This window comes from Oratosquilla oratoria, chromosome 23 (genome assembly GCF_046742065.1).
Source record: "Oratosquilla oratoria isolate Oo_2021 chromosome 23, ASM4674206v1, whole genome shotgun sequence".
NCBI lineage: Eukaryota > Metazoa > Arthropoda > Malacostraca > Stomatopoda > Squillidae > Oratosquilla > Oratosquilla oratoria.
This window is the reverse complement of record NC_134799.1, coordinates 19,920,742-19,947,196: the sequence shown is the minus strand read 5'-3', so window position 1 is coordinate 19,947,196 and position 26,455 is coordinate 19,920,742. Positions and strand designations below refer to the sequence as shown.

At 41.2% G+C, this 26,455-nt stretch overlaps 1 protein-coding gene across 9 annotated transcripts in view; it reads right to left on the bottom strand.

The window, feature by feature from the left end:
• Positions 1-2,017: 2,017 nt before the first annotated feature.
• gammaCOP (coat protein (coatomer) gamma) overlaps positions 2,018-26,455 on the bottom strand; it is a 132,126-nt gene continuing 107,688 nt past the window's right edge. For all 9 annotated transcript variants that reach the window (XM_076206834.1, XM_076206835.1, XM_076206826.1 and 6 more), the window contains 6 exons: positions 20,866-21,041; positions 11,390-11,537; positions 11,016-11,187; positions 9,258-9,352; positions 8,869-9,106; positions 2,018-2,850 (listed from right to left, as the gene is read on the bottom strand). In XM_076206834.1, the coding sequence (XP_076062949.1) occupies positions 2,720-2,850; positions 8,869-9,106; positions 9,258-9,352; positions 11,016-11,187; positions 11,390-11,537; positions 20,866-21,041 (960 nt within the window). In that variant the 3' untranslated portion in view covers positions 2,018-2,719. The remainder of the gene's footprint in view (positions 2,851-8,868; positions 9,107-9,257; positions 9,353-11,015; positions 11,188-11,389; positions 11,538-20,865; positions 21,042-26,455) is intronic.

Sequence of the window (26,455 nt, the reverse complement as noted above, 5' to 3'; positions counted from 1 at the left end):
CACTTTAAGCACCTCCCTACCTTCTGTCCTTTTCCTCTTTCTCCATCTATCCTCCACTCTCAACTTACCTTCCACCAAAAAATGATCTGATAGTCCCCCACTCTCTCCCCTCAGAACATGTACATCTTTAACTCTTCCTACTATAGCCATAGTTACCACTATATAGTCCATTAACACTACCACCCTTCCATCCACCACCCTCTCCCATGTGTACTTATGCTTGACTTTCTTCCTAAACACTGTATTTGATATCATTAACTCTCCAATAAAAAAAATTCTTGAAACTCCACATTTCCCAATCATTCCATCTATTGATTCATTTCCTACCCTAGCATTAAGGTCTCCCAATGCCACTACATTGACATTTCTCCCTAATCCCTCTATGCACTCATTTAAATCTATTCAAAAAGCCTCATTTTCCTTTACACACTTCTCACTACTATGCCCATGAGCACTTACAAAAACCCACATCTCCCTTCCCAGTTGCACCTTCATCCACATTAACCTTAAACCTCTTTCAACTCCACTACAAGCTTACCTGTCTCTTTACTTACTAGTATAGCCACCCCTTCTCTCTCTTATCTTCTTTTCACTCCTGAGATCCTCCCAAACTCAAACTCACCCCTCCCTTTCAACTTGGCTTCACTCAAAACCAACACATCCATCTTTCTTCTCACAAACATACTGTCTATCTCTTCCCTTTTAATCTTATCTGTATGACATCCACGCATATTAAGACTTAAAACTTTATGGTATACCTTTACTTTTAAGAATATCCCCTTTGGGGCTACAGGGAGAAAGATGCCTAGTCCTATCCCTGTCCTGTTCTTGTTGCCTCATACAACTCAAGTGGAAAGACTTGATGGCAGTATTCTTTTCCCCCACCACAGGGTTTGGTAAAATGAGGAAATTAATATTCAGAGAAATGGTACAGGACAGTAACAAGTGGGAGACAACACAACAGTCACAACATTCACAGTATAATAAAGTATCATGATTTCTCTATGAATAGAGATTTCCTCTACCACAGACAAAATGATGTGTGGCTCTGGTCTATAGGGGTACCCTATGAGTATAAAGTATCAGCTGCATGCTACTTAGGGCTTTTAACCCCAGAATAGCATGCAGCCAATACCCCAGACAGGGTAGACAAAATTATGTGCACCCCATATATTCCTTAAAGCACTGGTTGCATATTACTGAGCAATTTACGCTGTACAAGAACATGCAGCCAACACATGCTGATTGAAGTACTAGGTAATAGTCTGTAACTGGTGGAGTAGAGGCACTGAAGGGGATGGATGCCACCTTTTAAGCTGCCTTGTTAGCTTCATTACCAGGGATGCCTAAATGAGATGGCACCCAGCAGGATACAAATTCAGAGTAGAGAGCTACCTATGGATCTTGTGGAACCAGCAGGTGGTGGGATCTGGAGGTGGAAATTGCTTGTACAGCATTTTATAAGTCTAATATGATTATGTATGCAGTGGGGAGGGAAGTTTTGGATAATATATAGAGTACATGAATGTGGTGAAAAGGGCTGCTAAAACAATGTCTGTCAATCAGATATATGTGTGGAGAGTGGCTGTGAAAAGATGAATAATTCATGTGGCCCATGAGGATTTTTTCTTGTCTGCTATGGAAATTCTTGATTTGATGAGAGGGGAGAGTCACCATACAATGGAAAGTGTGGGTAAACATTTTTCAGCTGATGTGGAGGTCTTGCTACATTGCCTCTGACCCAAGCAGTGGGCAGGGGACAGGGATGACCCACAAGGAGCTGAGATAAGAGGGACAATAAATGGGTTTTGGATGAATGTGGGATGAGCGAAGGGTGGGTATATGTTTCGACTTAGTCACCCCTCATATAAGGCGACAGGGGCCTTTTTGGTATATGTGTATGCATAAAATTTCAGTTTAAGGTGTCATCGTAATATAGGACAAACTCATTTTGCTGAGAATTAAGTATCACCAAACACTGGAAAATTCCATGTAAAATGAAAATAAAACAGTAGAATAATGGATCAATAGATATATTTATTACTTGTTCATTTCAGATAACAAAACAAACCATTTATGTGCAGTAATTAAAAGATTCATTCTAAACTTAGTCTGCTGGCAAAGGGAGAATATGATCATAAAAATTGAGCTTATTTCTCACTCCATACACTGGCTGGTAAACTAATTAAATGATGAATCTTTCAACCTCCCCTACATTCATGAAAATATTAGCTTTCACCTGTATAAAAGTTGAAAACTTCACTTTCTTCCTCTTCAGTAATACAGTTGTGATATTTTATAAACAGGAATGACTGGCTACATCATGGTCTCCTAGATACACACTTCATGTAAAAATACATTTTGATGTTTGGAATGTATATACAACTAAATATAATACAGAGTACCTCTAGGCTTAGGCCTGGGGAATGAAAATTTAACATTCTAGATATTGTAATTGAACCCCACTAAATGAAAACTGATAGCACATGTTCAACCTCAACAAAACTGATATGAAATATGGGTAATACTATACATACTGTGAAAAAAGCCTCATGATCATGTAATTTTTTCTTCATTCCTTAGAAACATCTCTTCCAAAATAAGAATGTAAACTGTACAGTATTAAGTCACTAGCCAAATGAAGGAAGGACCTAGCAATGACAATTTATGCCCTCATATCCTTAGAAGCAATTCTTCCCTTGCCAACATAAACACTCCTCTAACCAACTGCTGAAGCAATAACTTCAGACACTTCTGGGCTATCAGAACGAACAGTGAGCTGCATGGTGACTCCTTCAGACAGTGCAAGTTTAGCCCTTACTAAAACAGAGTGTCCACCTCGATACATTCCTGTATGGGAGAGGAAAGATTTTACTTTAAATTATTAACATCAAAGAAATATAAATAAGAGAAGAAAGGAACAAGACATAGTGTGAGAAAGAGTAGACAAAGGCAAGATGCAGAGGAGAAGGTGGGGGAGGGGGAGGCAGGATAGGGTGTGGTGGGGAGGGTTGCAGGAAGAGAGGCAAGGAAGGAAGAGGAAAAGAGGAGGAAGAGAAGGAGGGGGAAGAAGGGAGGAGCTGTGGCATTAGGAGGGGAAGAGCTGTGGGAGCAGGAGGGGAAGATGAGGTATATAGAAAAGGAGGGAAGAGAAAAAAGGTAGAGAGGAAAGGAGGTGGAGAGATGGGAAGGTGGGGAATGGGGATAAGAGGAAGAAAAAAGGGGAGGAAAAGAAGGTAAGGAAGGGAAGAGTGGAGGAAGTAAAGGTAAGGAAAAGTGGGAGGAGGAAGAGGAGGAGGAGGAAAAGGAGGAGGAGGTAGGGGAGAAGGAGGGGAAGAGGTGGTAGGGGAAGAGGAGGAAGAGGAAGAAAATGAATAGAAGGAGAAAGAGGGAGAAATACAACGAGGGAAGGAGAGGAAGTGGGAGGTGGGGAAGATGGGGAGGGAAAAGGAAGAAAAGAAATAGGGAGGAGGGAGAAGGAAAGGGAAGAAGGGGGAGAAGGAAGACAAGAAGGAGGGCCAGAGGATGGGTAAGTAGAAGGACAAGTAGGAGTAGGAGGAGGAGGAAGAGGAAGAGGAGGAGGAAGAGGAAGAGGAGGAAGAGAAGGAGGAGGAAGAGAAGGAGGAGGAGGAAGAGAAGGAGGAGGAGGAGACAGAAGGTGGGGAAGGAGACAGAAGGTGGGGAGAAGAGAGTGAAGAAGAGGGGGAGAAGAGAGTGAAGAAGAGGTGGAGATGGAGGAGGAAGGGAAGAAGGGGGAAGGATGAGGAACAGCAGCAGCTGGAGGAAAGAAAAGGACAGAAAACAAGATTGTCATGTTATATACAGAACCATTTCAATGACTCGACCATCACACACACACTGGACTTACAAAAGGCTTTTGACAAAGTACCACACAAAAAGCTACTAAGAAAAATTGAAACAATAGGTGGAATACAAGGAAAATTATTGGAATGGATGAAAGACTTATTGAACGGAAAAAAAATGAGAGTGGTACTTGGAGAGAAGAACTCAAATTGGGTAAACATTATAAGTGGAGTCCCCCAAGGCTCCGTATTGGCTCCGGTAATGTTTGCTGTTTATATAAATGACATGGATGAAGGATCTCCTCTTTGTTCCAGGGTTGGTAGTTCCAATTTGGACAATCTTTATTCGTATGTCAATTTGGAGAGTGTTGATGCCATCTTTGTTGTTACTCTTTGTATTCTTTCTATTTCCTTTATATTCTTTTTAGTACTGGGTGTCCATAGTATTGCAACATACTCCAATCTTGGTCTTATCAGTGTAACTAATATTTTCTTTACCTTTTCCTTATCCAAATAGTCAAAAGCCACTTTCATTTAACCTTAGTAACTTGAAGGTTTCTACGACTATTTTGTTGATATGCTTGTCTGGTGATGTGTCTTTGCTGATAATTACTCCTAGATATTTACCTAGTTGTATTTTGCAGGAGAAGAGTTATGCTCGTAGGGACCCGCAGTTGTATCTTTCTGCATCCAGTTCTTTCTTAAAGTCATGTATAGTTTTAGCACTCACTGTTTTCTCTTTCAATTTATTCCTTATATCTATCATTACTTTTTTTAGGAATGTCCCCTGTGGGACTACAGGGAGAGGGATGCCTGGTCCCAATCCCCATCCCTTTTTTCTCACCTCTTACAATCCAAATGGAAATACTTGGTAGCAGTATTCTTTTGCCCCCATCAAAGGTGCAGGGATGACCCATCATCCAGGAGGTGCTAAGATGGGAGGGTGGAGGGGGGTGGAGTGTATTTAGGGATGGAATGGGTGGGAATGATTTTATGCCTTTTTCTTTTTGGCTACCTCCCTTGTAAGGGGGAAAAAGCCTTAGTATATGTATGTATGTATCTATCACTATGTGGAAAGTTATTCTTTTTCAGATCTCTTCTGTAACTGTACTTCTCAAGTTTCTTCTTGTGTCCCCTTGTATTTCTTCTGTCCCATTTAAGTAGATCATTCCTGTCAAGGATTTCCATCCCTTTCATAATTCTATTGATGGTTATCAATTCGCCTCTTTCTCTTCTTTGCTCCAGAGTTAATAAGTTTAGTTTGTCCAATCTTTGTTTGTATGTCAACATGCTGAGTTGTTGGTGCCATCTTTGTTAGTGCTCTTTGAATTCTGTCTAGTTTTTTTTTTTTTTTTTGTACTAGGTGTCCATAGTGACACTGCATACTCTAATTTTGGTCTTATCAGTGTAACTAGGATTTTCTTCACTATTATTTCCTCGTCCATGTAGTCAAAGGCCACTTCCACTGATCTTAAGTTGCAGTTTTCTCCAACTATTTTGTTTACATGTTTGTCTGGTGTCATGTCATTTGAAATGATCACTCCTAGGTCTCTTCCTGAATTTACTTTTGTAACTTCTTTTGTTCCAATTTTGTACTGACCGGATATTCTATTTTTGCTTTTTCCAAATTCCATTATACAACATTTTTTTATCTCGAAATTCACTTAGTTCTTTTTACTCCAATTCCAGACTTTGTCCAGATCTCCCTGAAAAGATTTGCAGTCTTCTTTGTTACTCACTCTCTTCAATAGTTTTGCATCATCTGCAAAGTTTATATAGCATTTAATTCCTTCATCCATGTCATTTATATAAATAGCAAACATCATCGGAGCCAACACAGAGCCTTGGGGTACTCCACTTATCATGTTTACCCATTTTGAGTTCTTTTCTCTAAGTATCACTCATTTTTCTTCCTTCAAGAAGTCTTCCATCCATTCCAATAATTTTCCTTGTATTCCACCTATTACTTCAATTTTTCTTAGTAGTTTTTTGTGTGGTACTTTGTCAAAAGCCTTTTGTAGGTCCAGGAAGGCACAATCTGCCCAGCCATCTCTTGTATTATGTCTAGCAATCTTGTATTATGTCTAGCAATCTTGATGAAGTGGTTGGGAAATGTGGAGTTCCAGGAAAGAATCGTAGTGGAGAGTTGATGGTGGAAATGTGTCTAGAGAGTTGATGATAGCAAATACAGTGTTTCGAAAGAAAGTCAAGCATAAGTACACATGGGAGAGGGTGGTAGATAGAGCGTTGATGGATTATGTAGTGGTAAATAGGATTATGATAGGAAGAGTTAAGGATGTACATGTGCTAAGGGGAGAGGGTGGGGGAATATCAGATCATTTTTTGGTGGAAGGTAAGTTGAGTGGAGGATAGATGGAGAAAGAGGAAAGGGACAAAAGGTAGGGAGGTGCTTAGAGTGAACTCTTTAAATGAAAAGGAAAAGGAGAAGGAGTACAAGAAGAAGCTGAAGGAGGAGTGGGAGGGAGTGAAGGATAGAGTGGAGGTAGGTGTGGAGGAATGGGGATGGTTCAAGGAGGGAGTCACAAAGTGTGCAAAGATGGTGTGTGGAACAAGAAGGACAGGAGAAAATAGAAGGAAGGGTAGTGAATGGTGGGATGAGGAAACAAAAAAGGTTGTAGAAGAGAAGAAGCGAGCTTTCACAGATTGGTAACAAAATAGGACGAGGGAGTCATATGAGAGGTACAAGGAAAAGAAAAGTAAAGCAAAAGGTAAAGGAGGCAAAGAGGAGAGCAGATGTGAAATGGGGTAAGAGTATGACAGAAAATTTTGAAAGTAATAAAAAGATGTTTTGGAAAGAAGTTAAGAGAGGAAGGAGGCGGCGAATCAAGTAGAGAAGAAAAGGTAAAAGGTGCAGATGGAGAGATGATAATGGAAGAGAGGGCAGTAAGGGGAAGATGGGCAGAATATTTTAGGGAGTTGCTTAATGTGAAGGAGGATAGGGAGGGAAAGATAGTTGCAGTGGGAAATGCTAAGAAAATGACCATGATGAGTGAGGAAAATGGAGGAGAAATAAGAAAGGATAAAGTGAAGGCAGTAGTTAAGATGATGAAAGCACGTAAGGCACCTGGTCTGGATGGATGTCATGCAGAATGTCTTAAAAAAAAGGAGGTACAGTGATGGTGGACTGGCTGGTGAGGTTATTTAATGTTTGCTGGAGAGAGGGTAGAGTGCTGGAGGACTGGAGGAGTGCCTGTATAGTTCCTCTTTACAAGGGAAAAGGGGACAAGTGTGAATGTAGTAGTTTCAGAGGAATTAGCTTGTTAAGTGTAGTTGGGAAGGCTTATGGGAGGATCTAAATTGAGAGGATTAGGAGAGGAACAGAGGAGTAATTGGTGAGGAACAGTGTGGATTTAGGACGGGTAGAGGTTGTGTAGATCAGATCTTTGTGGTTAGACAGATATGTGAGAAAGCTATAGGAAAGGGGAAGGATGTTTTTTGGGCTTTTATGGATCTGTGGGAGGTTATGCAGATATACAGGATAGGAGGAAAGCTTCTGGGAGCTGTCAAGAGTTTTTACGAGAGTAGTAGAGCTTGTGTCAGAATTAGAAATGGAGAGAGTGAGTGGTTCGAGGTAAAGGTGGGACTTCGTCAAGGATGCGTTATGTCGCCCTGGCTGTTCAACTTATACATGGATGGGGTAGTGTGAGAGGTAAAGGCAAGGGTAGTGGGTCAGGGATTGGAGATGGTTAAAGAAAATGGAGAAAAGTGGGAGGTGAGCCAGCTGTTGTTTGCGGACAACACTGCACTTGTGGTAGGATCAGAGGAGGGACTGAGGAAGTTGGTAACAGAGTTTGGGAGAGTATTTGATAGAAGAAAGCTAAAGATAAATGTGGGTAAATGTAAGGTGATGAGATGTACAAGGGGTGAAAGTGGCAGTAGACTGGAAGTGAGCATTAAAGGAGAGCGACTGGAGGAAGTGGATAGTTTTAGATACTTGGGTGCGAATGTGGCAGGAAAAGGTGGAGTGAAGATGGAGGTAGTATGTAGATTGAGAGAAGCGAGTAAGTGCCTTGGTGGATTAAAGAGTGTAATGAGGAATAGACATTTGGTAATGGATGCTAAGAGAAGACTGTATGAAGGAGTGATTCTGCCAACAGCACTGTATGGGGCAGAAACATGGAACATAAGAGAGGAAGAGAGGAGTTTGAATGTGTTTGAGATGAGGTGTCTGAGAAGTATGATGGGGGTTACTAGGCTGGATAGAGTGAGAAATGAGGAGGTGAGGAGGAGAACAGGAGTGGAAAGGGAGTTGGGAGATAGGGTTGATGAAAGAGTATTAGGATGGTTTGGACACATGGAAAGAATGAGTGAAGAAAGACTAGTAAAAGAGGTATGGAAGGCAGATGTGGAGGGAGTGAACATGAGGGGACGTCCTAGGATGAGGTGGATGGATGGGGTGAAGGGGGCTTTGGGGAAGAGGGGAATGTCTGTTGAGGAAGGACGGGAGAGGACAGAAGAGAGGGGTGAATGGAGAATGGTTGTATATGGATGATGTTGTAATGCATGAGGTGGAATGGGTGGGGGGATGGGGGGTGAGGTAGTATGTGTGAGCAAAATTTGACGCAGCCCGAAGGGATTTCTCCCCGTCTTCTCCTTTTATGCAATGGGGGGACGGAGAGGGGGGGTCGCCGATTTAATGAAGCGGCCTTGCTGTGGATGTGCTGTGTCTTGCGACACTGCTTTTTGACCCAGGGCAGTGGACAAGGTGCAGGGATGACCCGTCATCCAGGAGGTGCTAAGATAAGAGGGAAGAGGGAGGGTGGAGGGGTGTGGAGTGTATTTAGGGATGGAATGGGTGGGAATGATTTTATGCCTTTTCCTTTTTGGCTACCTCCCTTGTAAGGGGGAAAAAGCCTTGGTATATGTATGTATATATGTTCTTTGTACCCCTCATATGATTCTTACACATGATTAAAAACAGCTACATTTTTAAAGAGAAAAGAGGGAGGGATGATGAAATGGGTGGGAGTGAATTTATGCCTCTGACTTTGGATACCTCCCTTGTAAGGGGGGAAAAGCCATTGGTATGTATTGACATACTTACCTGCAAGATATAATGTGTGTGAACTTTTGCCTTCTGGGATGCGGTCACTGCGGTCACACGGTTGCATCCCCATAAATTGAGTGATTTGTGTAACAGCTTCTTCTAAGCTGCCCATGGAAGACAAGGCAAAGGTATCCTCCAATTCATTTGAGGCTCCAAGTTCCTCCCAGGCACTTCCAAAGTTGCTGCGGGTCACTCGCTGCACATGGTCTGCAACACTGATCTCCAAGTCCTCCAGCTGAGGTTAAGATTTACTTATAAGTTCCTCCACAGAATGAGTGAATATAAAAATAAAAGCATCATATTTTACAAGCATTTCAATCACCCCCCCCCCACATAAAGGGTTATTAGACCTTATGTATAAACTGATGAATGTTTAAAATTCTCACCGTATAGTCATCTTCATAGCCTTCCTCTGTTTCTGGTTCTCCTGTAGTAGGGTCACAGTCCCTTACTTTGAACTTCAGCATTGTTGAGAAAGTTCCTATACAAGCAAGGTCATATTTCATATAAGACTATGAGGTTGAGTAATGTCCACACACAAATCTTATATAGTAAAATGGCTAAATACTGTCATGAATATAGTGCAAATTATACAAGGGAATGGAGACTGAATTGATGAAGGAATGATACAGCCTGAAGAGATGTAATTGTCTGTTCTAAAAATTTTATGAGTGGATGAAGGGGATGGCCATATGAAGAAGCTACTGGGTTAAACAAGCTCTGGCTATTGGGCCCTGCTGTGAAGATACTGCATTACACTCCATTACCTCTGACCTGAAAAGGTGTATGGGGGACAGGGATGACTTCATATTTTTTGTAAGCAATAACCAATGCTTCTAACCTCAGGGACAATATTGCACAGACATGGGGAATCATTGAGTTAATACAGGAGATATCTAGGATGTAGTAAATTAGGGAGAGCAGAAGTATGTATTTATCTAGTTGTATTATACGGGAAGGGAGCTATGCTCTTGGTCCACTACCCTGGGTCAGAAGCAGTGTCACAAGACACAGCACATCCACAGCAAGGCCGCTTCATTAATTCGGCGACCCCATCCCCTCTCCGTCCCCTCATGCAGAAAAGAAGACGGGGAGAAATCACCCCTATCTTCTGTCCTCTCCTGTCCTTCCTCAACACATTCCTCTCTTTTGTAATGCCCCTTTTACCCCATCCATCCACCTCATCCTAGGACACCCCCTCATATTTACTCCTTCCACCTCTGCCTTCCACACCTCTTTTACTAATCTTTCTTCACTCATTCTTTCCATGTGTCCAAACCATCCTAATACTCTTTCATCAACCCTATCTCCCAACTCCCTTTCCACCCCTGTTCTCCTCCTCATCTCCTCATTTCTCACTCTATCTAGCCTAGTAACCCCTATCATACTTCTCAGACATTTCATCTCAAACACATTCAAACTCCTTCTCTCTTCCTCTCTTATGTTCCATGTTTCTGCCCCGTACAGTGCTGTCGGCACAATCACTCCTTCATACAACCTCCTCTTAGCATCCATTCCCAAATGTCTATTTCTCATTACACTTTTTAATCCACCAAGACATTTACTCGCTTCTCTCAATCTACATTCTACCTCCACCCCCACTCCTCCCTTTCCTGCCACATTCGCACCCAAGTATCTAAAACTATATACTTCCCCAAGACTCTCTCCCTTAATGCTCACTTCCAGCCTGCTGTCACTCTCTCCCCTTGTACATCTCATCACCTTACTTTTGCCCACATTTATCTTCAGCTTCCTTCTTTCACACACCTTCTCAAACTCTGCCACTAACTTCCTCAATCCCTCCTCTGATCCTCCTACAAGCACAGTGTCGTCAGCAAACAACTGGCTTATTTATCACTAGTTTAGTTAGTTTACTAGCATGTTAAAGCAATTCCATGTAAACATGAAAGTAAAGAAAGCTCACTGATTTTTATTGGTGAAAAATTTGTTATTTAGAAATAAACATACAAAAAGAGTAACTGTGATCTTCAAATTTCATTACAAAAGCCAACTAAGATCTTGTTTACACAACAAACCCAACAAACAAAATATCAAATAAAGACATTAAAGGCAGTCATGACCTTACTTCATGAACACTGGTCTTCCACCCTTATCATTATCTGGTTTGCCCCATCTCTCCTCACCTGTGGTGGCCATGATATCTTCAGGAATACCCAGTAATGTATAACAGCTGCCTGGCTGAGAGTAAGGAAGTGAAGCTCGTGGTATGGTGTGCAATACATCCCAACCCTCACCCTCCACTACAACAGTAACATCTTCTAGAAGCTGGTCATTCAAGGTGTTGGTGCAGTCAAACTGTGTCAAAAGAAATCAAAGAACCTGTATTACACCTCCGGTGTATTAAGAGTACATATACAAGATTTCTCATGCTGTTCTGCACATTTTAAACATAGCCTAATTGTAAAAGGGTTAATTTAATTTTCTTCAACAACAAAGCTGCGCTCTTCTTTCTACTACAGCCCACTCCACCCACAACATTTAACACCATTATATGTACCTGCAAGACTATGTGGTTGATGAAGGTATGCTTGATGCACCGTACAACATATTCTGTCTCAGATTCTGTCAACTCTACGGGCTGAGATGACTTGAAAAGAGGACCAAGCATTGCAAACTGTGGAATTGCTGATAGCTGTTCAACATATCTGTAATTATAGAATACAAAAGTTTTAAGTAATGTGGAATATACAAAGGTGAGAAAATACTAAACATATGACCTTAATTAAAGGTGACTCAAATAGTTGTTCCTGAAGAGGCTGCATAACTTGAAATTGTGCAAGTTAAACAATTTTCCCATATCTTAGATGTTATGCATTGCTTTTGCTGGTACAGATTCTGCTTCCCCTCACCAAGACACAAGGTGTATTTACCTAGCTGTATTATACAGGAAGGGTGCTATACTCATGGTGACCCGTCTTTATATCTTTAAGCATCAAGTTTTTTCTTAAAATCTTGAGTAGTGTTTGCACACACTTTCTTTATCTTGATTATTCCAGATATCCAGCACTCTGTGTGGGGAGCTATTCTTTTCCAGATTTCTTCTATAGTTATCCTTTTTGAGTTTCTTTTAGAATCCTCGTTTTTCCATTGTCACTTTTTAGTAAATCATTCCTATCAAGGACTTCCATTCCTTTCATTATTCTATAGATAGTCAGTAGATCTCCTTTTTCTCTTCTCTGCTTCAGTGTTGGTAGTTCCAATTTGGATAATCTTTGTTCATATGTTAATTTGGAAAGAGCTGATGCCAATTTTGTCGTTGCTCTATTATTTTTAATTTCTTTATATTCTTTTGACCATAAGGTTGCTGCGTATTCCAGTTTTGGTCTTATTAATGTACCTAATATTTTTTAACCACTTCACTCCGGGGCACATCGCACGTTTGGCAGCATTAGCTGCCCAACGTGCGATGTTGCGTCATAATAATCGCATTATAAAAAATAAAGTCAGTGCTCAATCGTTCGTTCTCTTTCACCCGTGAATTTTGATAACCATAGAAAATATGATGAAGCCAGTTTAGAGAGAATAGAGGTTACGTAGGTACGACTACAATAAATATAATCAAGACGCCGACGTCGGCATTATCGTGTACCCACTTCCTCCTCATGACGCCTACGTAGGCGTTACCGTATGGAAGTGGTTAATCATTTCTTCATCCAAATAGTCAAATGCCACTTTCATTGACCTTAATAGGTTGAAGGTTTCTCCAACTATTTTGTTGATATGTTTGTCTGGTGTCATGTCTTTGCTGATTATTACTCCAAGGTCTCTTTCAGAGTTCACTTTTTTTATTTCTTCACTAATTTTATTTTATTTTTTTTTTTATTTTTTTTTTATTTTTTATTTTTTTTCCAAACTCCATTATACAGGAGTCCCTCAAATAACATGGGGGTTAGGTTCCTGAAATTACCATGTATGACCATATCCGCGTATGCTGACTTTCCATATTAAATACCGAGAACCGTATGTATGTGTGTGTGTGTGTGTGTGTGTACGTGTGTGTGTGTGTGTGTGTGTGTGTGTGTGTGTGTGTGTGTGTGTACGCATGTGTATGTGGTGTATGTATGTGGCGTATGTATGTGTTTGTGCGTATATACATGTGTATGTGGCGTATATGCATATGTGTATGTGGCGTATATGCATATGTGTATGTGGCGTATATACATGTGTGTGTATGTGGTGTATACACATTGTGTGTGTGTGGTGTATGTATGTGTGTGTGTATGTGGCATATGTATATGTGTGTGGTGTGTGTGTGTGCGTGCATGCGTGTATGCGTCTGTGTTAACATGTACAAGTAAGCATGTACGTGCATGTGTCTGTGTTCGTATTTGTGTGTACACGCACGCGCATTCACAACATACACTGGTTGTCTAACACGTGTCTACGTGTGTGTGTCTACACGTGTGTAAGTGTGTATATGTCTGTTTTTGATCCCCCAAACCACCACCGCCAGTAACAAGAACCTCATAAGAGAAATTAAGACACGACAAGCGCAGTCATTATCAGACTTATTAGTTGTGTTCCAAACGAAAGAAACATTACACTTCAACAGGTTAGAGTGGTAAAATTGTTTGCGATGTTGCTGCGTGTGTGCGTATGCGTGCCCGACTCGGCACGAATTTTAAAACGGTTCTCTACATTTGAGATGGTTTTGAAATAAAATCCGCGTATGACTGAATCCGTGTTATTCGAATCCATGTTATTTGAGGGACCCCTGTACTACATTTCTTGATACTAAAGTTCACTTCCCACTTTTGAGTCCATTTCCAGATTTTGTCCAGGTCCGATTGTAATGATTCACAATCCTCCTCGGTTCTTACTTTCTTTAGCATTTTTGCATCATCTGCAAAGAAATTCATATAACACTCCACTCCTTCATCCATGTCGTCTATATATATGGCAAACATGATTGGAGCTAGCACTGAACCTTGTGGGACACCACTTATCATTTCTTCCCATTTTGAGTATTTGTCTCTAATTACTACCCTCATTTTTATCCCTGTCAGGAAGTCTTCTATCCATTCCGATGCCACCTATTGATTCTATTTTTCTTATTAATTTCTTGTGTGGTACCTTATCAAATGCTTTTTGTAGGTCTAGATAGGTGCAGTCTCCCCATCCATCCCTCTCTTGTATTATTTCTATCAGTCTCGAACAGAAGCAGATCAGGTTTGTTGTTCATGATCATCTTTGTCTAAATCCAAATTGATTTGGATTCAGTGTAGTTTTTTCTTCCAGGTGTTTAACCCATCTACTTTTGATCACTTTTTCACATATTTTTGCTACTGTGCTTGTTAGGGAGTCTGTAGTTGAATTTTCCTTGTTTCCTCCCTTATATATTGGTACAATATTTGCATCTTTCCAGTCTTGTGGTACCTTTCCTTCTTTGAGTAAGCATTTGATTATATTGTGTACACATTCTTTCAGTATCCTTGCAATAACAGAGGTCTTCTCTACCCAACTGTACTACTCCAAATATTACATCTCAACTGTTACAATCTTCCTCACAGTACTTTCTCTTAGCTCCTCTTGGATGAAAGATCATCCCTGTCTCCAGCCCACTGCCTAGATCAGAAACAATATTGCAAAACACAATATATTCACAACAGGGCCAACTGCTACAAGTCAAGATGTTAAGTCCCTTCGGGTACCACTACATAACCCATTAATGCTCTATCTACCATCCTTCTCTCCACTACCCATCTTCATATATTTTTGCTTGGCCCTCTTCTTAAACATTGTGTTCACTATCATTAACTCCCTTGCTAAACACATCTCCAATATCACTTCTCCACTATAATTCTTGCCTGACACCCTAAACCTTCCTACTACTCCATCTACTAGCTAATCTCCTACTTTCACAATGATATAACCCAACACATTCACCTTCCTCTAAAAACTCTCCAAACATACATATAAAATGCTTTAAAAAAAAAAAAAATACTCTTCTCTTTTCTCACTACAAGAGCCATACGCTCTCAAAGACCCATACCTCCTATCCCAATTTCACCTTTACCCTCGTATACTTTCCTATCTCATCACTTGAAAACAAGGCAACTCCTTCTTTCACTCCCTCATCACTCCCAACATTCTTCCCACCACACTCCTAAAAACAAACGTGCTCCTCTTCTTTAACTTAATTTCACTTCACACTAACACAACCATCTTCCTTCTCACAAACTACCAATGTATGTACATACATATAACAAAGGCTTTATCACCTTTACAAGAGAGTTGGCCAAAAAACAGACATAAAAACCACTTCCACCCATTCCATCCCCGCACATTCCAACCCCATTCACCCTCCTCCCTCCTCCTTTTCGTGGGTCCTCCTGGATGACTGGTTATCCCTGCATCCCACCCACTGTCTTGGGTCAGAAGCAGTGTCACAAGACACAGCACATCCAAAGCAAAGCCACTTCAATAAATCAGCGACCCCCCCTCTCCGTCCCCTCATGCAGAAAAGGAGACGGGGAGAAATTCCTTCAGGCTGCGTCAATTTATTTTTCATACACTCCCTCACCCCCCCCATCCCCCACCCACTCCCTGTCATGCATCACAGCATCATCCATACAAAACCATTCTCCATTCACCCCTATCTTCTGTCCTATCCCATCCTTCCTCAACAGACATTCCCACCCTTTCCCAATACTCCTTTTACCCCATCCATCCACCTCATCCTAGGACACCCCCTAATATTCACTCCTTCCACCACTCCCTTCCACACCTCTTTCACTAATCTTTCTTCATTCATTCTTTCCATGTGTCCAAACCATCCCATTACTCTTTCATCAGCCCTATCTCCCAGCTCCCTTTCCACCACCGTTCTCCTCCTCACCTCCTCATTTCTCACTCTATCCAGCCTAGTAACCCCTACCATACTTCTTAGCCATTTCATCTCAAATACATTCAAACTCCTCTTCTCTTGTGTTCCATTTTCTGCCACATAAAGTGCTGTCAACACAATCACTCCTTCATTCAATCTCCTCTTAGCATCCATTCCCAAATGTCTATTTCTCATTACACCTTGTAATCCACCAAGGCATTTACTTGCTCCTCTAAATCTATATTCTATTTCCATCTCCACTCCTCACTTTCCCACCGCATTCACACTCAAGTACTCTAAAACTACATACTTCCACTTGTTTCTCTCCCTTAACACTTCCAGTCTACTGCCACTTTCTCCCCTTGTACATCTTATCACCTTACTTTTACCCACATTAATCATCAACTTTCTTCTTTCACACACCTTTCCAAACTCTGTCACTAGCTTCCTCAATCCCTCCTCTGATCCTGCTACAAGTGCAGTGTCATGATCAAACAATAACTGGCTTTCTCCCACTTTTCTCCATTTTCTGTAACCCTCTCAAATCCCTGACCCACTAGCCTTGCATTTACTTCTCTCACCACCCTCATCCATGTATAAATTGAACAGGCAAGGCAACATAACACATCCCTGATGGTCCCACCTTTACCTCAAACCACTCACTCTCTCCATTTCTGATTCTATAACAAGCTCTACTACTCTCATAAAAACTCTTGACTGCTCTTAAAAGCTTTCATCCTATCCCATATATCTGCAATACTTCCCACAGTGCCTTGCTGTCTACCCTGTCATAAGCCTTTTCCAAATCCATAAAAGCTCTCACATATGTCTTACCACAAAAAACCCTGATTCACACAACTCCTACCTGTCAAAAACTCACACTGTTCCTCTCCAACTACTCCCTCTGTTCCTCTCCTAATCCTCCCAATCAAGATCCTCCCATAAGCCTTCCCAACTACACAAACTGATCCCTCTGGAACTACTACACTCACACTTGTCCCCTCTTCCCTTATAAAATGGAACTATGCAGGCACTCCTCCAGTCCTACGGCACTCTACCTTCTCTTAAACATTAAATATATTCACCAACCAGTCCACCATCACTGTACCTTCGCCTTATCTTTCCTTATTTCTCCTCCATTTTTCTCACTCATCACTCATTTTCTTAGCACTTCCCAATGCAACTACCTTTCACTCCCTATCCTCCTTCACATTTAGCAACTCCCTAAATACTCTGCCCATCTTCCTCTTACAGCCTTCTCTTCATCACCTCTCCATCTACACCTTTTACCTTTTCTTCTCTACTTAATTTTCCTTTTCCTCTCTTAATTTCTTTCCAAAACATCTTTTTATTACTTTCAAAATTTTGTCATCCTCTTACCCCATTTCATATTTGCTGTCCTCTTTGCCTCCTTTATCTTATGCTTTACTTCTCTTTTCTTTGTACCTCTCATAAGTTTCTCTCATCCTATTTTGTAACCAGTCTGTGAAAGTTTGCTTCTTCTCTTCTACAAACTTCCTTGTTTCATCATCCCACCACTCACTACCCTTCCTTCTATTTCCTCCTACACACTATCTTTGCACACCTTGTGACTCCCTCCTTGAACCATCCCCATTTCTCCTCCACCCCTAGTTCTACTCTATTTTTCACTCCCTCCCACTCCTTTCTCAGCTTCTTCTTGTACTCCTTCTCCTTCTCTCTCTTTTATTAATATCTTTTGTCCGGTGTCATGTCTTTGCTGATCATCACTCCAATGTCTATTTCCGAGTTTACTTTTTTGACCTCTTCTTCACCAATTTTATAATCTCTCAATATTCTGTTTTTACTTTTTCCAGTGCCAACAGCACTGTATGGGGCAGAAACATGGAACATAAGAGAGGAAGAGAGGAGTTTGAATGTGTTTGAGATGAGGTGTCTGAGAAGTATGATGGGGGTTACTAGGTTAGATAGAGTGAGAAATGAGGAGGTGAGGAGAACAGGGGTGGCACGGGAGTTGGGAGATAAGGTGAATAAAAGAGTATTGGGATGCTTTGGACACATGGAAAGAATGAGTGAAGAAAGACTAGTAAAAGAAGTATGGAAGGCAGATGTGGAGGGAGTGAACATGAGGGGGCGACCTAGGATGAGAGGGATGGATGGGCTGAAAGAGCCTTTGGGAAGAGGTGAATGTCTGTTGAGGAAGGACGGAAGAGGACAGAAGATGGGTGAATGAAGAATGGTTGTATATGGATGATGTTGTGATGTATGAGGTGGAATGGATGGGGGTAGTGAGGTAGTATGTGTGAGAGAAATTTGACGCAGCTCGAAGGGATTTCTCCCCCGTCTTCTCCTTTTCTGCATGAGAGGATGGAGAAGGGGGGTTGCCAATTTAATGAAGTGGCCTTGCTGTGGATGTGCTGTGTCTTGCGACACTACCTCTGACCCAGGGCAGTGGACAAGGTGCAGGGATGACCCGTCATCCAGGAGGTGCTCAGATGGGAGGGAGGGTGGAGGGGTGTGGAGTGTATTCAGGGATGGAATGGGTGGAAATTATTTTATGCCTTTCCCTTTTTGGCTACCTCCCTTGTAAGGGGGAAAAAGTCTTGGTATATGTATGTATGTATGTATGTAGTAGAGCTTGTGTTAGGATTAGAAATGGAAAGAGTGAATGGTTTGAGGTAAAGGTGGGACTTCATCAGGGGTGTGTTATGTTGCCCTGGCTGTTCAATCTTTACATGGATGGGGTGGTGCGAGAGGTGAATGCAAGGGTAGTGGGTAAGGGGTTGGAGAAGATTAAAGAAAATGGAGAAAAATGGGAGGTCAGCCAGTTGTTGTTTGATGACGACACTGCACTTGTGGCAGGATCAGAGGAGGGATTGAGGAAGTTAGTGACAGAGTTTGAGAAGATGTGTGAAAGAAGGAAGCTGAAGATAAATGTGGGTAAAAGTAAGGTGATGAGATGTACAAGGGGAGAGAGTGACAGTAGGCTGGAAGTGAGCATTAAGGGTGAAAAACTGGAGGAAGTGGATAGTTTCAGATACTTGGGTGCAAATGTGACAGGAAAGGGAGGAGTGGGGGTGGAGGTAGAATGTAGATTGAGAGAAGCGAGTAAATGCCTTGGTGGATTTAAAAGTGTAATGAGAAATAGACATCTGGGAATGGATGCTAAAAGGAGGTTATATGAAGGAGTGATTGTGCCAAGAGCAATGTACGGGGCAGAAACATGGAACATGAGCGAGGAAGAGAGAAGGAGTTTGAATGTGTTTGAGATGAAATGTCTGAGAAGTATGATAGGGGTTACTAGACTAGAATGAGTGAGAAATGAGGAGGTGAGGAGGAGAACAGGGGTGGAAAGGGAGCTGGGAGATAGGGTTGATGAAAGAGTATTGGGATGGTTTGGACACATGGATAGAATGAGTGAAGTAAGTTTAGTAAAAGAAGTATGGAAGGCGGAGGTGGAAGGAGTGAATATGAGGGGGCATCCTAGGATGAGATGGATGGATGGGGTGAAAGGGGCTTTACAAAAGAGAGGAATGTCTGTGGAGGAAGGACGGGAGAGGACACAAGATAGGGGTGAATGGAGAAGGGTTGTGTATAGATGAGGCTGTGATGCATGAGGGGGAGTGGGTGGAGGATGGGGGGTGAGGAAGTATGTATGAGAAAAATTTGACGCAGCCCAAAGGGATTTCTCCCCGTCTTCTCCTTTCCTGCATGAGGGGACAGAGAGGGAGGGTCACCGAATTTATGAAGCAGCCATGCTGTGGATGTGCTGTGTCTTGCAACACTGCTTCTGACCCAGGGCAGTGGACAGGATGCAGGGATGACCCATCATCCAGGAGGTGCCAAGATAGGAGGGAGGGAGGAGGGTGGAGGGGAGTGGAATATATGGGAAATGAAATGGGTGGGAGTATTTTCTATGCCTTTTTCTTTTTGGCTACCCCCCTTGTAAGGGGGAAAAAGCCTTTGGTATATGTATGTACAATTACAATATAAAAAAAATATCCATCCATAATTAAGAACAACTGAAACTGACTGTAGTTCATATATGAACAACAATGGCAAATATGAAAGAATATAACACTGTTGCACATTGTCTTGCTGCATCATCTCTGACCTGTGCAAGAGACACAGATAACCTTTCATCTATGAGGAGCTAAGACAAGAAGGAAACAATGGGTAGGAGTGGGTGCATGCCTTGGGTGGCTACCTCCCTTACAAGAGGAAGGCCCTTGGTACATGTATCAATGGATAGAACAATTAGCACAGAAATTCTACACACTTAACCCTTTTACTGCAGTAGTTAAAATATACCAAAATATACAACTCTTTTCTCTTATCAGGGAGGTAGCCAGCCAAGGCATGCACCACCAACCCATTTCTTTCTCATTTTAGCTTTTTGTGGATGAAAGGCAGTTTTACTGTAAACAAGTTTTATTCACTTCATCTTCACTCAATGAAACACCTTAAACTATATCCTATTATTTTACCCACAGCATTGGTTACTGCATTGTTTGCAGCCTTGAATACTTCTTACAGGAAATCTGTGATAAGGCACTTTATTACAACAACTTCTTCCTCATCTCTACCTGGAGATACAGCCTTACAGAGTTGGAATTCTTGATCCTATATGCTCCTTTACATTATAGAATATTCTAAAACCACCTTCATACACAATAATAATACACAATAAAAGGGAAGTACAGAGATTAGCTCTTATAAGGGATGGTCCAAGTTGACATGACAGGGGCTGAAAAAGTTCAGCATCAACCACAATGCTGTCCAGCTGGAAGGCCAGGTAAATAAGAGGAAAAGCAAGAAAGAAAATCAAAGGTGACAAGTGTAGGCAACTGAGGAAAAATGGAAGTGCTGAGAAATTGGGGTGGGGAGGTGGGGGTTAAAGAGAGGATGTGGGGAAAAGGAGTAACATTGAGTAAGAAATGAGGGAAAGTGTATGGGTATGGGAAGAAAACTGAAAACAGTGTGACAAGGAATTACAGAAATGTATTACGAATACAACAGGTGTGAAAAGGAGGGGAAGGCAACTAGAAAGAATATAGATTAAAATGATGCTGAAAAACATAGATGAAAAGGAACTACAAGAAAACACTGATGCATAGGAAATACAAGACATATATGGATGAAAGAATGGAACACATAAACAAGCATACTTTTCATGAGTGTTGGGTGCTTTGTGTTCCTCCTGCTTGGGTGTGTCCATGACAAAGTGGGATTTCTTTTCCTCTGGTGGTGGAGCAGACTCTGGGACGGTGCGTGTGTCGAATACAGTCTCACATGATGTCTTTAGGTACTGCATTAAGGCTCGCTCCAAGCTTGGCAGTGCAAACTGGCAATAAAATATCAGCTTTTAGTGTTTATTATGTCAATGATAAACCAGAATCTGTGATATATATAACTAGTACAAACCTGTAGGTTGGATTGTTTACCTTGATTGTACATACATACATACCAAAAGGCCAATTCCCTTTTATAATGAATGTGGCTAAGTGAAAGCATATTGATCTGGCATCCATACATACCAAAATCCTCTTCCATTTAAGACCTTATGGTTGAGAATCATCACCATCTCCTGCCACACTGCTCAGGTCTAAGGCAATGCAGCAAAATCCAGCATTTCCACTGCGGGGCCCAACAGCTGTAGCCAATATCCCCCATTCCATTATATGGTAACCCCTACCCCCAGTTATCCATTAAAATGAAATAAATACAAACATACATACATACATATACCAATAGCTTTTTCCACCTTACAAGGGAGGTAGCCAAAGTCAAAGGCATAAATCCGCTCCCAGCCATTTCATCCCCACATATTCCACTCCCAGCCATTTCATCCCCACATACTCCACTCCCATTCACCATCCCTCTCTCCCTCTTTTCTTGGCTTCTCCTGGATGATGGGTCATCCCTGCATCTTGTCCACTGCACTGGGTCAGAAGCAATGTAGCAAGACACAGTGCATCCACAGCAAGGCCGCTTCGTAGAATTGGCAACCCCCCCGCTCTGTCCCCTCACGCAGAAAAAGAGGAGAGAAATCCCTTTGGGTTGCATCAAAATATCATTCACACATACTCCCTCACACCCCTATCTTCCATGCATCACAGCATCATCTATACACAACCATTCTCCACTGGTCCTGGTGCGGAAACATCTTCGTCATAGGACACCCCTCCCTCCCCCAACCCCAAGAGTCGGGAGCCAAACTGCAAAAAAAACATCCCTGCCCACCAGCTCTACGCAGGTGGCACCCATCCCCAGGAGGGGCTTTGGTCACCTGAGCAAGTACCACAATCCTTTTACAACATGCACTGTTACATTTTTTCTGCACTGAGGAGTGTTTTTCTTCTACTGTTAGCCAGAGATATAGAGAAATCCTGGCCCCACCACAAAATACACATGCACAATATGCTCCAAACCCAGCACCTCGAGCAGACAGACAAAATGGCTTGACAAAGAAACTAAGGAAAGTATTGCTTAAAAGAGACAGGCTTATAAGAAATACAAGTGCTCAGGTGCACCTAATGACTCTCAAAGTTATGTATTAATAGAGAGATTTAAAGACTATAAAAAAACGAACACAATATGAAAAGAATATAGCTGATAAATTCAAAGATAATTCCAAAGAGATAAAATGGTTATTAGGAATCACATTGGCCCACTTTATCTGCTGATGGTCAACTTGAATATTCAAATGAAGGAATGCGTGATATATTTTAAACAACTATTTTAGCTCAGTATTCGTAAACAAAACACCTCAAAATGAACTCCAAACTGAAACCTGTGAAATGTCTAGGGTGAACTTACTATGATAAATATAACAAAAGAAAAAATGAAAAGGTCTATAGAAAAACTCAAAATTAATAAAACAACAGGGCCTGATGGTTGGCATCCAAGAATCTTAAAGGAAATGAAAAACAAGATTGTTGTTACATTAGAAATTATTTTCAAGAAATCCATCATATCCGGAGATGTCCCAAGAGAATGGAAGCTAGCTAACTTTACTCCCATATTCAAAAAAGGATACAAAAAGAAACCAAACAACTATAGGCTATAAGCTTGACTTCAATCATAGGAAAATTATGGAAATTATCATATATGCTATCAAACATCATTTAGGAAGCAACTGTTTGATGATAGCCAGCATGGATTCAGATGGAAATGTTCTTGCGTGACTTACTCGAATTCTACAACACAGTTAACTCAAATTATGACAAAAGAAACAATATAGATTTAATATATCTAGACTTTGCAAAAGCTTTTGATACCGTCCCCCACGAAACGCTATTAATTTAGCTTCACACGGAGTAAGTGGTAGCCTATTAAGTTGGACTAGAAATTGGTTGAATGATCAGAGTTGTTTTAAATGGAAAAACTTCTGGATGGAAAAATGTTACGAGTGGAGTTCCTCAGGGTTCCATTCTTGGGCCACTTCTATTCATGGTATGTATAAATGATATTGACCATGGACTAAAATCTATTATTACCAAATTTGCTGATGATACAAAACTGTGCGGAATGATGGGTGATCACTTAAATCAATTAGATGTTCAAGAAGATTTTGATAAACACACCATATATCAAGAGAGAGGAATACATAGAAGATACTGCAGTTGCCTGATGCCTCAAGCAATAAAAGAAAAGTCTCTGCAGAGTTGGGAATTTCCAAAAACGACTATTTACACATGCAGGACCTCGAAGGTGAGTTAGACTTTGTCAACCCGGAAATTTGTCCTCTTTAGTTATGTCCCATTAAGAATGGGGCCAGCGTAGTCACATTGCATGTGCACTGGATAGAGAGAAAGGAATTCGGCAGCCTAGTACCTACCTTGCAAACATGCATACCCCAGTCAGTGAGCTTTTGGCTCTCGCAGGGAGTAGTGACCTCGCGGTATACATCCCCACTTGACTGGGTTCAGACATGTAGCTTGGGAGGCACCAAGATACCAGAACCTTCCTTAGTAAGTATTAGAGAAAGATGGTGAGAAAAAGAGAGCAGGGTAGCAAATATGAAGGATAGGGATAGGGGAATTCACTAAGGTAAAGGGTGGGGGATCCCCTATCTATTCACTGCCCCAAGAACCTCATCCCACAACAACTGTTATAGGGTGAGGGCAGCAAATCCTTTGAGCATTCCAGTCCATAGTCAAAAACAAGCCAGTGTCATCAATAAAATCCACTGGCTCAGATTCTGTCTGGCAGCTTAGGGCTGACCTCTCCAGTATGGTTGCACCTGGCTGGCACAGCTCCGCCCATCCTTGCTACATGCAAGCCCGCCCCACTACTTCAAAGTAACGCCCCCCCCCCCCCGGGGGGGGGGGGTTACCTGAGCAATGGGCAGGAGATTCGAATAACCCTTCATCCACATAGAGCAAGATAAAAGGTGAAAAATGGTGGAAGGAAGTGATATGGCTAGGAGCAGGTGCATGCCTTGACTGGCTACTTCCCTTATAAGTAGCAAGAAACCCTTGGTGTATATGTATTTACCTAGTTGTAATATACGGGTGGGGAGCTATGCTCGTGGTGACCCATCTTTGTATCTCTCCGCATCAAGTTTTATCTTAAAATCTTGTATAGTGTTTGCACATACTGTACAGGTGTGTGTGTGTGTGTGTGTGTGTGTGTGTGTGTGTGTGTGTGTGTGTGTGTGTGTGTGTGTATTTACCTAGTTGTAATATACGGGAGGGGAGCTATGCTCGTGGTGAACCGTCTTTGTATCTATCCGCATCAAGTTTTATCTTAAAATCTTGTATAGTGTTAGCACATACTGTTTTGTTGTCTAATTTGTTCCATGTATTTATCGCTCTGTGTGGGAAACTGTTCCTTTTCAAGTTTTTTCTATAACTATCCTTTTTCAATTTTTTTCCGTGTCCTCTTGTTTTACCGTTGTCCCACATTAATAGGTCGTTCCTGTCTAAAACTTCCATTCCTTTCATTATTCTGTAGATAGTTAGCAAATCTCCTCTTTCTCTTCTTTGTTCCAGAGTTGGTAGGTTCAATTTGGATAGTCTTTGCTCATATGTTAGTTCGGCGAGTGTCGGTGCTAGTTTTGTTGTCGCTCTTTGTAATCTTTCTAGTTTCTTAATATTCTTTTTGGTACTGGGTGTCCAAAGTGATGCTGCGTACTCCAGTTTTGGTCTTATTAGTGTAGTAAGTATTTTCCTTATCATTTCTTCGTCCATATAGGTAAATGCCACTTTGATTGCTCTCAATAAGTTGTAGGTTTCTCCGAACATCTTGTTTATATGCTTATCTGGTTTCATGTCCTTTCCAATCATCACTCCAAGATCTTTTTCATAGTTTGTTATATTTATTTTTTCTTCCCCAATTCTGTAATCTTTTGATATTCTATTTTTACTCTTTCCAAATTCCATTATGCTGCATTTCTTAATATTGAATTTTACTTCCCATTTTTGAGTCCAATTCCATATTGTGTCCAGATCTTGTTGCAATGAGTTGCAGTCCTCTTCCGTTTTTACCTTCTTAAGTAATTTTGCATCATCTGCAAAAAAAAATTATATAGCACTCCACGCCTTCATTCATGTCATTAACGTATACAGCGAACATGATCGGGACCCCGCTTTTTACTTCTTCCCAGTTGGAGAATTTTTCTTTAATTACAACTCATTTTCCTCCCAAATCAGAAAGTCTTTCATCCATTCCAATAATTTTCCTCTGATGCCACCTTTTGACTCTATCTTATTTATTAGTTTCCTATGAGGTACCTTATCGAATGCCTTTTACAGGTCCAGAAAAGCACAGTCTGCCCATCCATCTCTTTCTTCTATTATGTCTACTAATCTTGAGTAAAAGCAAATCAGATTTGTTGTACAGGATCTCCCTTGTCTAAATCCAAATTGATTTGGGTTCAGTATAGATTTTTCTTCCAGGTACTTAACCCATCTGTTTTTGATCACTCTTTCACAAATTTTTGCTATTGTGCTTGTTAGTGAGACCAGACTGTAGTTAGATGGATCTTCCTTATCACCTCCCTTATAAATTGGTACAATGTTTGCTTTTTTCCAGTCCAATGGTACTTTTCCTTCTTCAATTGATGATTTAATTATATCATATATTTTGTCAGTTAATTCTTCCATGCATTCTTTCAGTATCCAGTTTGCTATTCCGTCTGGGCCATGTGATTTTCTGACATCCAGGGTTTTAATTTGATCACTGATTTCTTTTTGTGTTACGTTTATTTCTTTCATTGCTGGGGATAATTCTCTCTCTCTAACTTCACTGTTAGGCGAGTTTTCTATTGTGAATACTGATCTGAAGTGGTTGTTCATTATTTCAGCCATTTCCAGTTCTTCTGTAAATTCTTTTTTATCTTGGCGCAGTTTTTCTATTTTCTGTATAGTTCCTCTTTACAAGGGAAAAGGGGACAAGTGTGAATGTAGTAATTTCAGAGGGATTAGCCTGTTGAGTGTAGTAGGGAAGGCTTATAGGAGGATCTTAATTGAGAGGATTAGGAGAGGAACAGAGGGAGTAATTGGTGAGGAACAGTGTGGATTTAGGACGGGTAGAGGTTGTGTAGATCAGATCTTTGTGGTAAGACAGATATGTGAGAAAACTATAGGAAAGGGGAAGGATGTTTTTTGGGCTTTCATGGATCTGGAAAAGGCTTATGATAGGGTAGACAGAAAGGCACTGTGGGAGGTTATGCAGATTTATGGGATAGGAGGAAAGCTTTTGGGAGCTGTCAAGAGTTTTTATGAGAGTAGTAGAGCATGTGTTAGGATTAGA